General features: G+C 38.7%; 1 protein-coding gene across 1 annotated transcript in view; it reads right to left on the bottom strand.

Annotated features, from left to right (window-relative positions):
• LOC149795178 (uncharacterized) overlaps window positions 1–5,446 on the bottom strand; it is a 28,222-nt gene extending 22,776 nt beyond the window's left edge. Inside the window, exon 1 of the mRNA XM_089964902.1 lies at window positions 5,211–5,446. Coding sequence (XP_089821028.1) covers window positions 5,211–5,340 — 130 coding nt within the window. The 5' untranslated portion in view covers window positions 5,341–5,446. The remainder of the gene's footprint in view (window positions 1–5,210) is intronic.
• Window positions 5,447–12,760: the final 7,314 nt, after the last annotated feature.

Here is a 12,760-nt window from a genome sequence, read left to right on the forward strand (position 1 = left end):
TTAAGCGGTTCTGTCTCTCCTGTGACAAGTGTCAGAGAATGGCACCGAAAACGGATCATCGACCCGTCCCCTTAGGGAGTACACCCCTTATCAATGAACCGTTTAGACGCGTCGCGATGGACTTGATCGGACCGATAAAACCCGCGTCTTCGCACGGAAGTGGGTATATTTTAACGGTCGTAGATTACGCTACACGCTATCAGGAGGCCGTCGCGCTGCGTAATATTGATTCGGAAACCGTCGCGAAAGCGCTGTTTGGGATTTGGTCAAGAGTCGGAGTGCCCGACGAGATCCTGACCGATCAAGGGACACAATTCATGAGTCGCGTGATGGCAGAGGTAAACCGACTGATGTCGATTAAACATCTTACGACTACACCGTATCACCCTCAATGTAACGGGCTGGTCGAACGGTTTAACGGGACATTGAAGAACACGCTCAAGAAGCTGTGCGAAGGCCGCCCTAAAGATTGGGATAGATACATTCCTGCAATGCTTTTCGCATATCGGGAAGTACCCCAAGCGAGTTTAGGGTTTTCTCCCTTTGAACTCTTGTACGGGAGGACGGTACGTGGCCCAATCGCCGTACTGAGACAACTGTGGACGGACGATCACGCTGTGGAGGAGGTACGCACTACCTACCAGTACGTCGCGGACTTGCGCAACAAACTGGAGGTAGTTTGTTCCCTCGCACAGGAGAACCTCAAGCGAGCGAAGACGCGTCAGGCGAAGAATTACAACAAGCGCGCAAAACCTCGCCAGTTTGAAGTAGGGGACAAGGTGTTGTTACTGCTGCCCCAAGAACACAACAAGTTGCAAGTTTCCTGGAGGGGTCCATACGTTGTCACCGAGAAGGTCGGAGGTCAAACCTATCGGATACGGCTACCAAAGAAGGAGTTGTACCATGCCAATCTCCTTAAGAGATACCGGGAAAGAGAGACCGTCAGTGATTTTGTTATCGCCATGATAGTCACCGAGGACGCCGAAGGCGATACGGAAGGTGCCAACACTGTTCCGAGCTGTCCGTTAACGAGGGCTGAGACACCCTCGGACGTGGAGTGCGACCCCATGTTGACTGCGGTACAGCGGGAAGAGACTGAGACGTTGCTGGCCAGGTATTCCGATGTGCTTACGGAAATACCCGGGAGAACGTCGCTGTCGAGTTCGGGTTAAAGCTGGTTGACGACCGGCCAGTCCAACGGAAACCCTACCCCTTGCCCCACGCAAAACGACAAACCGTAAGGGAGGAGATCGAGTAGATGATTGCTCTGGGAGTAAGCGAACCCGCCGACTCTCCGTACAGCTCTCAGGTAGTCATAGTGCAGAAGAAGGATAGCACCCATCGGTTTTGTGTCGACTACCGGAAGCTAAATCAGGTGACACAATTTCAAGTCGAAATGCTACCTGACCCGGAACATATTTTCGCTTCTTTCTCGAAAGCGAAATATTTCTACAAGCTGGATTTGTCTAATGGCTATTGGCAAATTCCGGTAAGGGAGGAGGATAGGGCAAAGCTCGCTTTTGCTACTCCCGACGGGACCTACCAGTGGTTGGTCATGCCGTTCGGGGTACAGAACGCGCCCAGCGTCTTTACTAGGATGATGCGGAAACTGTTGGAACCCTTGCGCGATAGGGGTGTCCACAACTTCATGGATGACCTCTTGTTAGCCACAAAGACGTGGGGTGAACACCTCACTCTGTTAGCTGACGTTTTGGAGCGGCTACGTCAGGCGGGATTGACAGCTCGCCCTTCCAAATGTCACCTTGGGTTCCGGACATTGGACTATTTGGGACATACCCTGAGCCAAGGCACGCTGTCCCCAGAGGAGTCGAAGGTGGAGCAGCTGAGAAACGCCGCACGGCCCATCACAAAAACTGAGGTGAGGTCATTCCTGGGATTGGCCGGGTATTACCGGAGGTATGTGGCCAATTTCAGTGCGATTGCAGGGCCGTTGTCTGACCTAACCAAGAAACGGGCCCACGAGTAAAGTTATTTGGACTGATTCGTGTGAGCACGCTTTCCAAACGCTAAAGGATAGGCTTACATCCGACGCGGTTGTCCGTCTACCAGACCTGTCCAAAGACTTCGTGCTTCGTACTGACGCATGTGACACGGGACTTGGAGCAGTACTACTGCAAGAGCACGAGGGTACGCTTTTTCCTGTCGCGTACGGCAGTCGGAAACTGTCTGCTGCCGAGAAGAACTACTCCGTATCGGAGAGGGAATGCCTCGGAATCGTGTTCGGAATATCACGGTTCGAGCGGTATTTGTACGGACGCAAGTTCATATTGGAAACTGACCACCAACCACTCGCCTATCTTACGCAGGCGAAATTGTCGAATGGACGCTTGATGCGATGGTCGCTGTTCTTACAGGAGTACCAGATGCAGATTAGATACGTGAAAGGAACCAAGAACGTAGGTGCTGATTTCATGAGTAGAAGCGCTGAAATGTCATTGATCGCTTTGTAGATAACCGTATGTTGTGTGTACATTCGTGTCCGTAGTCAGCGTGTAGTGCCGCTATAATTTTGTTATTTTATTACGCGCGGTAACGCGCATTTGCATTTCAAGTAATTTGTTGAATAAAATCCCGATTTTATTCTCAAGCGCGGGGGGATTGTCACGTTTGCTTGCCCGCCATTACGTAAGTCAGGAATAAAGGGATGGGTTAGCGCAATGAATATGTCGACCCTGCACTGTTATGGAGATTTTGTTTGTACAAGAACCCCCCCCCCCCCCGTTAGGTGTTAACACTCGCATATAGTTGTTAGAAGCTTTGTTCTGAGAACAAAGGACCCTCAACGCTATTGTAAATCTCCCCGCTTTGACAGATGGCCTGAGGCTCGTCTGTTAAGTTGACCGACTGGAGGTAGAATTGATATCCAATCTTAACTGAGGAAGGGTGGGGCCATCAATTCGAACCAGAACTTAACAGTCAGTCAGACTGATAACGAATTAATGATTTGTAAGCCGTCGTACTGGTAAAGCAGAATATACTCACTCCGAGGGAGCCACTCGTGATTTGGCGGGAAAACTCTTAGTACATTCTAAGGACAGAAAGCTTCGTAAAGGAAGCTTTTGGGGACAGAGTAGTCAAGTCCCGAGTCTCAGAGAGACAGGATAGAAGTAGGCGGAGAACAAGCTTCGTTGAAGGAGAAATAGAGAATAGAAGTAGGCGAGGAACAAGCCTCGTTGAAGGAGAAAGAGAGAAAGAAAGGAGGAGGAGAAAAGAAGACAAAAGGGGAAGAGGACAGGAAGAATCGGAGAACGCCGGAAGGAGGAAAGCAATTGGCGTAGTAAACACAGATGAGTAGCAACCAAGTACAGGGGAAAGCCATCTCACACTAAAATCACGTGATGAAATAGGTTGTCACATGGTCGAGAGGAAGTAGATTGGTTGAGAAATTAATATCGTTTAATTTGTATTAAATTGTTATTCTTTTGGATTTAACCTTTGTGTTCTTAATAATTTAATTGTCGGTATTGCTGACTGGGGGCTCGGAGCTTTACCTCTCTCTATCACCAATTTCGCTTCCTACAAAAACGAGCCAGGGTGGGAATTCCACAGTAATTCAAATAAATTAGGGAGTACCCCACCCCAACGCATAACAGTGAGTCACATAGAACTTCACAACAACTAATTGTTAAACGGTAAATAACGATACGAGCCACTATGTTCATCGTTAGACATCCGTCTCTTTTTCCTTATTTTTTCTTTCTAGTGTCCACATGTAACAACTAAATGAAAATAGACGGGTTTCTTGAATGCGAAACCATATGTCACAGATTCATTCTATTGTTAAAAAATTCATAGTGGACCAGTCTAAATTGAAAAATAAATTGCACCAGGTATCGTAATACACGGGCTTTATTGATGTTACTAATGGACGTTTTATGACTAAAAATTTTAGAGAAGAGAAAATTTGTTAAACTCAAAAACATGTTGCATTCGGAAAAGGACAAAGCAATAGCACTTCAAAAACTTTGAAATAATAATTCGACAGTGTACATCATTTGTAGAAAATACGACTAATCGTGAAAGCTGTTAAAGACACGTAGATCATATAATGTGAGTTTTATACAGAAATGACTTATCAGTTTCTTGTGTGTCCATAATTTTGTACTCACTACTAAACCACTTGGATCTAACCGATCTGTGACAAAAGTTTCACTGCAGATCCTGGTAAGTAGCAACAATAAATGTACCTTTTTTCATAGTTTTCTGTAACCGATCGTTAGGATTGACGTGTAACTGGTAGAAATTTCCTTAAATTTTGAGAGCTCTGGCTGGCATCTTATTTTAATTTCTTGGCAGTTTTGATTTTACGATTATCAAAAGTATTAACCTAGGATTAAAAACCTCAGTATTGTCATCACTCTCTTTAACTGCTAAGATCAATGAATAACCATGTGATTAGTTGAAATGACCATTAGCAATGCGCCAATTATTATTTTAAAATATGTCAGCTCTTTATACAAATTTACAGTATGTTGCATATTTGATTTCTTTTAATTCAAATTAGTGTGCATTCGTTAACTAAAAAGAGACTTTAATTATAATTAAATGTTGAAATTTTTTCTTCGACTTAGAGGTGTCTGTATCTATCAAATGAATAACCGTGATTGGTGGGAATGCCCATTAGCATTGCGCCAATTATTGTTTTAAAATGCATGCACTGATGTCGAACTGTCTCATGGCTGGGGTTGAAATAATTTGGGATTCGAAATGCCTTGGATATTTTCTTAGGGCCGAAATGTTTGGCTTGGGGTCGAAATGTCATGCTCCCTACCAGACTGGATGCTTATTATAGCGAGAAGTTGATCTGTCCCGTCAGAATAGCTGATAATGAATTTTTGAGGATTTACTGATTAGAAAAGAGAGAATTGTATAGTATGTATCTTCTGATGCATTTCGCAAGATAAAATAATACGATTTTCAACAAATGTTTCTGCCCGCGTGACTTGATGTAGATCAGTGTAAATAAATGTTTGTGACGTCAATGAGAGATGCTTTGGAGAACTGCGAGTATACGTCGGACGATTTAAATAAAATATTCCTGTCACTTCAAACTGTTGCGCGTCCTTCGGATCTGGAGGACGGGGCATAACATCCCTGCCCTTATGATCCCTGATGCAACGTTGAATTAATCGTTCTGAATCATCTAGGGTTATAATCATAATGGGGCAAATAGCTTAAACCATATTTACCTGTGGACATGATCCGTCCATCGCTCTCCTCAATATGCCAGCCAGGTGAGCATAAAGCTATGACTTGAAACAGAATAGAAATAGCCAGCACTCCTAGCGAGCTAAATCGCCATGCTTGTGATAATGACATCGTAGATGGAGGAATCCTACTTCTGACAGAATACAACTTGTTTACTTTCTCCGCTATTCGCGTTCATGTACTTGGCAGATTTGGGTCACCTTGTCAATCGGCATCACCAACGTCAAGCCTATGGATAGACGAGTCCATATCTTTGTCTAGCATATATATTCGAGATATTCAGAATGGTTAATTGTAAGACCTGGACTAAGGTGGCTTGATAAAGCTTAGTAAATTGTACATACAAATTTCTCAACTTAAGACCATTATATAACTTATCAAATAGTATTATTTAATAACAGAATATATGGATATCTTTATGAACTAGGTTTTTTTTTGCGGGCTTGTGTTGTTCCTAAAGTTGATTCGAGGTACTTATACCGCCAATAGTTACTTTAAGGTATGTAGGCAGTGAAATACTAACACTCGGCTACAAAGAAGAGCTAGCCACCCACTGCGCAGACGTGGGTTTCATGGCAAGTATAATATATCAACAACGGTTTCGATATGACAGCTATGTTTTTTTATTGCGTCAAGCTGTTTAGCACACAGTGTTTTTCATAATTATCACCATGGAAAAGACTCGAGAGCATCACATAGTATATAAAATGACACTGGGGTATGAATAATGCAGTCAGCCGTATCTGTTCTGATTTTCAGTTTCTTTGTATGTATTCAAGCATTTTTAAAAATTATTCTCCTTATACTATCGTCTTTTTGTCTCAGTTGAGAAGAAGATAACTGTGTGTTGTACCTCTGTGTTAGAACTATTTACGTCATGACAAAGTAGCATATTTGGAGCAAAACTTACTAGATATGGGAAACTAATTGGAGTAAAATATGTTCTTTTTGAGGCGGTAAGGTGGTACCTGGTCGTTCCGTACCCAAGTCGTTTCGTACCCAGTGGAAATTGGTCGTTTCGTACCCAAGGTGCTGGTCGTTTCGTACCCAAGCTGCTGGTCGTTTCGTACCCAAGGTGCTGGTTGTTTCGCACCAATTAATTTACAAGTGTACAAGTATTTTCATATTTACAGCTCCCTTTTCCTAACTTAAACAAAGCATATCCGGGCAAAAAATTTACCAAACACAGATAATTACAGTAATTGTATTGTTTTCACTGTATAATAGCATCTATGTACAAAACGGAATTTAAAAAATTTTCACATTGCCAGTAGGAAGAAAAAAAAAAAACCTTGGCCAGGTTTAAATAACTGAATAAGTCCATTAATTTTGTATAGTTCCAATTAACAATTACTAGTCATATTTCTTGGTATTATTTAGTAATGACTAACGTGTCCGATAAATTACAAATGGTTATCCCCTCAAAACAACTATACATTTTGCGATCTTTTGATAATGGGGCTGAATGCAGATACAATATTGTCGTTTGTGTAAGTTTCTCTTCTCCAAGACCCAATACTGGTGTTAATTTCAATTTTTGTCGCCTGCTTTTAAAGGTGTTGAACGTGGTATATTATACGGGGAGACAGCCGATCGCATTGGCATACTTGTGCACATTTTTGCTCACTTTTGTTATCCTCCACATAAATAAGAGAGAGAAAGAGAGAGAGAGAGAGAGAGATTTAATTTGGCACTGCATTTTATATATATTTACTTTGTTGTTTTAAAACAGATTTAATTATTTAGATAATCGAAGATATGTATGCATGCTTTGATTGAGCCAGTATTGAAACATATTCAATACAGCACCCTATGTAATACGGCATATATTTTTCCCAGATTAGAACAGTAAAAATTACCATCCAAAGAATGACTGAAGGAGATGTCTCAGTAAGACGAAAGAATAGCTCGAAAAGGTTTCTTAAATAACAAAAGACAAACAACATTATTCCGAAATGTACATTCTAGAGTTTTATTACATGCATACATGAAGAAAATACAATTACAATATGCATGGTATAATAATGCAATTAAATTGTCTTGTCATTCAGTTGTCGGGCCGTATATACTGCTGCAACGTTTCAGTAATTTTGAGGAGGAGATGACGCCGTTCTGATACTCTTCCCAGACAGAGAATTTTCTCGCCTGCATTTGTTGATATTTTTTTCCTGATATCTTCTTAGCTTTTTTTCCGATACCAGTTGAATCTGTGTTACAACTGAAGTGGCTTCGTCATATAAAAGACTGACTAGCACATAGAATGGAAGATTGGCTTTGCCGGCTTTCGCATTGATCCTACGATGCCAACCCTCTACATCGTTGTTGGTTCGTACAGATTTTCGGAACACAGACCAAGAGTCGACCGGGAATGTGATGTTCGTAATCCAGGTTGACTCTACATAGTCAGGTTGACTCTACATAGTCAACCCAACTGTATAACAAGGGAATTATCTCGGACTGATCCTTAAGACGGGCAAAGGCAGGGGCTATATGTTCTGCAGGCAAAAATGGTAACGCCATCACCTGAAAAAGAGACACATAATGAAAGCAATTTATTAATAAGATAACACATTATAATGACAAATATATCATTTAAACACAATAGTAGCTACAGCAGTAAGATTAATATTATTTTAACAACCACCAGCAGTATTTTTACCACTGTTACTACTACTACTATTAACATTACCGCTCCGGTGTCCTAGTGGTTAGAGTGTTTGCCTCGGATACGGGAGTTCGTTGGTTTGAACTCCATCCGAGTCTTACCAAAGACTTATAAAAATGGTACTAAGAGATACCTCGCTAGGCGCTCAGCATTAACAGGTTAGTTAACAGGTTAGTGTTGCGACTGGTAGGCCTGGTGTCAGGATAATGTGACTGTGTGGGACATGATGCTACATATCTGCGGCATTATGCCCCTGTACTCTACATCACTATAAACTGCCACACTGCAGACATCGTAGCGATAGGAATGCAAAATTGTGAAAGCTACGTTAAAGTGTCCAAATCACACACACACACACACACTATAATAATAATAATATACATATCTGTCTCACATTTACGATGCTGCCACTTTTGGCAAGCGCTACATTGTAAAGCATGTTGTCGTGGTCTTACTCTTTGGAAACAAACTACACAGTTGTCCATTTCTTGCTTGTATTTGCCTATGTGTGTTGATGTCTGACTATTTCTTATAATACTTTTTTATAAACCATCTCAACTATTTATATCTGTATCGCATTATAAAAGTTGGCTTCATTTACTTATATGAATAGATAGAAAAATATTAAAATAAACTGAGATAGAAATCAAACGTACATTGTACAATACCTGACGACAAAACAATTAGGAGTGGAACATGTCAATTGTAATGTAACCGACAAAGGAGAGTAAGAGCAGGGACAATTAGTAACAATGTATGCGTCCATGTGAACAAATGAATGAATTTGATAATTGATTCTTTTGGGCTTAATGATAAATTGAATTCATTGTATATGACTCCAAGTTTGCCATATGCTTTTTATACTAAAGTATAAGTGCCTGAGTAAACCAATTTTAAATTCCGAAGATAAAGTTAATCCCCGGTAAACAAGTGAGGTAAATATAGTATTATTGTTAAATAATTATTGACAGGGAATTTAGTAAAAATTCTCCGAATCTAAATACTGCTGAAAATTATAGACCTATTGAAATTATTTCAAAATAAAACAAAAACAAAAAAATAAGGTCACCTCTATTTTAACAAAAAAATTTTTTTCTTTTTCAGGACAGAGACTATAGACAATTTCATAACATGTCAACATGTATTCTTGAAAATAATTTAACTACACAGGCGAAGATAAACTTCATAAATCATAAATAAATATGTTGTTGTAAATGGTGAATGTCATCAATTAAATTTTCAATTAACTTAGCAAGAACAGTTTTGAAAGCTTTTTCAGTTTTGATAAAAACTAACATGGATTTTCTGTCATTCACTCCAAAAGTGTGTAACTCCAGAATTATTTCTCGGCATTCAGCAGCACTTTAATAGAGTTTTGGGTTCTGTCCTTATGCTATAGTGGTAAACAAAGACAAAAAAAGCATATGAGGTTAAACTCACTTTGAAATCTTTGAAGAAATACAAACATAACTCACAATGCAATGCCTTTTGTTACTTTCCTCTAACAATAATAACATTTTATTAGTTATTCATACAAAAAATTTTCGTTGATACCATTTTATATCATAATGTCTAAATACGTGATATGTACACAATGTTTGACATCAACACTTTTGGACCAAATATTTAAGGTGGCAGGGGATGGTTTCGTAAATTGGTGTTACGTGTTTAGGCTCTATGAAACAGTAACACAAGAAAGAGTGAAAACAATAAGCTTCGGAAAATTTAATAGATAATTTACTTCCCTTGAAAAATACTGTAAAAGTTAGAAAATAAAAATTTACGATTTTAAGAATCAAATCCAAAAATATTCCAGGAATAATCCACAAATAAAATTTTAGAAGTCATAATAATAAAATGTTCTAATGAATTAAAGTTCGAGTCCCGACGAAGAGTCCAAGATGGAAGGCGATGACGTATGCTGTATCCTGTACTGTGCTGTTTTCTACAGTTCCTGGTAGAAACACAAGAAATAACACTCCAGTGCTGGAAATCCGAATAACATTTTTAAGAAATGTCTTTGAACAAAAATTCAGTATGAGCACTCAGACATTTCCAATGAAACGAATTAATCTCTCAGAACCCAAATAATCTGAAGAAAAATTAACATATAACTCGAAAACTGGCTACAACAGAAGGAAACGTCTTGACATCAAGCGTTTTATGCCCAGGCTGATATTATTTCTCTAAACAATGGTTCTACAGTAATTCTGAGACGCAGAATGGGTACCCGTAGGAGACTCACGTGACCTGTTTACATCACATACTTTCCGCATGGCCCTGACAAAAACCAATCATTTTGCTCTAAGAATAAAAAAGTTGTTTACTTTACTAACACTATTTACATGATTATGGTCACGTATCCATTACAGCCTCGATCTCACCCTTAGTATTCCCACAATAAAAATAAAAAAAGAACAACAGTATTCACGAGGATGTTATTAATTTTGAATTAAAGTCAGGAACTAGGTCAGCTTTAAGTGTTTACAAAGGAACAGTCAAGGTCAAATAATTTTCTGGAAAACATTTCCAAATCCCGTAAACAAGAGTATATTATAATAGCATGTAATAGAATTAAAATATTTAAAGGTGACAAACAGACAATGAAATTAAAATAAATATAAATTCAATCAGTTATACGTAACACTTCCACCCATAAAGAAAAATAATGATTTATATGATAAAGCTTTCATTTTACCATATATTAATTATACATGAGTTAAAGAAAAACATAAGAATAACTCTTATGAATTATACACAGTGTACATAAAATAATATATGTCTACACACGGAAAAGTGCATCTGCTATTAAATTATCCTTTCCCTTGAAGTGCCTGATATCAAGTTTATATTCATGTAACAACAAACTCCACCTTAGTAATCTTTGAGTTTTAGTTTTCAGGAAAATCCGACGGTATTCCTTCATTAAATCTTCACTGAGTGGGACAGGTACAGCTAAATTAATTGCATGTTTAACCTGGCTATCTCTTTCAATGTATTTGGTACTCCTATGATTTATTTAGATCCCAGGAGACAAATATAATAATTTGACTCATTCATTTTCTTCTTAAATATGTAAGGGCCGTAATATCTAACAGGAAGAAAAATTTGGAGAATGAGCAAGAGAGACAGAACTCTATTACCAGATTCAAAAGTTATCTCCATTGTAGTTCTGTCAAAACATATATTCACTTTTCACTTCAGTTGCTAATACCAACTTCAAGCATAAAATTTCACTGACCACTCGTCATCAGCAGGTACCTCGGGATGTCTCCATTTTCTCATAAGAATTCCATTTTTAATGAAATAACAGACAGGAACTCCAGTAGCTTCAGTTTCACTAATGACCCTTTGAAACAAACAGGAGATCTCATGATCTTTTTCCTGTTCGACGACACGTGATTGTTGTTTACCACTCTACTTAGAATAAAGAGAATGAGTTGTTAAAAGAGGATCACTGTGATCAATACCTTCTGGCTGATCCAAACAAGGAGTGAAAGTGACCCCATCAAAAGCCTGACCAATACATGTATCAGCTAAAGGAATACATTCATTATCAACATCATTATCAAGAACTTTCTTTGCCATAACACTGGTGGAAATAGATCAGGGAATTCTATTGCAATTGGATCGACCTTCTGATCCAAGCAAGGCTTGTCAGTTACAAGTGGATTAAACACAGCCTTGTCTCCAGCTTGGTCGTTGCCTAGTACTAAATGAATGCCCTCAACGGGTAAAACAGATAATGTTCCGACCGGCATGGATCCTGAGACTAAGTCTGATGACAAATTTACACAATGGATAGGAACATAAACAAATCCGCACTGAATAAGAATACTCTCATTAGAAGATTTCTCAGAAAAAATTCAACGTACCTGACAATAAAAGTCTCTGAGAAGCTCATGTGTCCCTTAAAAGTTTAATAGGGATAGGATTGGTCGAAACACCCAAGAGTGATATAGAACCCTTCGATATGAATGGTTCATAATTCTCCATAATAAAACCAGGCTGGGTTTAAAAATTAAATAACTAGTGCAATTCAATATTTTTATATATAAAGAATCTGAATTATTCTAGCTAAAATTTAAAAATATTCCCGAACGAGCCCCCAATTCATATGTCTCGTGTTCAGGCTTGAATAAACAGTAACACAAGACTTGGTATAGGCTCTCTTGATAACTGCTGACTCGTGTTCATCCAAAGAGTGCGAGCTCTTTAGGAATCTATAGTGCATGAGACAAGTTAATAAAAGTTGACAATATGACTGAAATGGAAATATACTACCTGCAACAAATAAAAACAAAATAAATAAATACTTGAATGTATTCGGAGATATTCGTTAGAAAACAACAAAAATGCTCTCTCAACATGATTTAATAGATGATGTGGACATTGAGAGAAAGTCTCAAAATAGTTTTGATGTTGCTCAAGACATGTTAGATAGTGAAAATGATGACAACACCAATTCAAGGCCGGATTTAAACTTATCAGAGATGGATGATATGGGTAAACCGAAGGTAATACTTTTTCTTCCCAATAGCAAATTTGAGATAGCCAGTATTAATGACATGACCAATGTTTTTATTAGTCGACAGTGTCTGATTAGACCATCACGATTTGCTTCATAATTCTTGATGATGGGATGCTTTACAAACTCTTAGCTTGTGGGGTTAGCAATATTTTGTTCCATTTTAAATAATAATATCATTTGTTTAAATCATAATTTGCCTAAATTGCTTTGAGAATCTAGTTAGATAATCTTCTACACACTTTATAACCCTGTCACTGTCATTACTTTTTTTATCATAATATCTTTTGACCTCTCTGTATCTTTTACCACCACATTGTCCTCACAACTGTGTTTTT

This window comes from Sinohyriopsis cumingii, chromosome 7, assembly GCF_028554795.1.
Source record: "Sinohyriopsis cumingii isolate HCF-2022 chromosome 7, ASM2855479v2, whole genome shotgun sequence".
NCBI classification, from domain to species: domain Eukaryota; kingdom Metazoa; phylum Mollusca; class Bivalvia; order Unionida; family Unionidae; genus Sinohyriopsis; species Sinohyriopsis cumingii.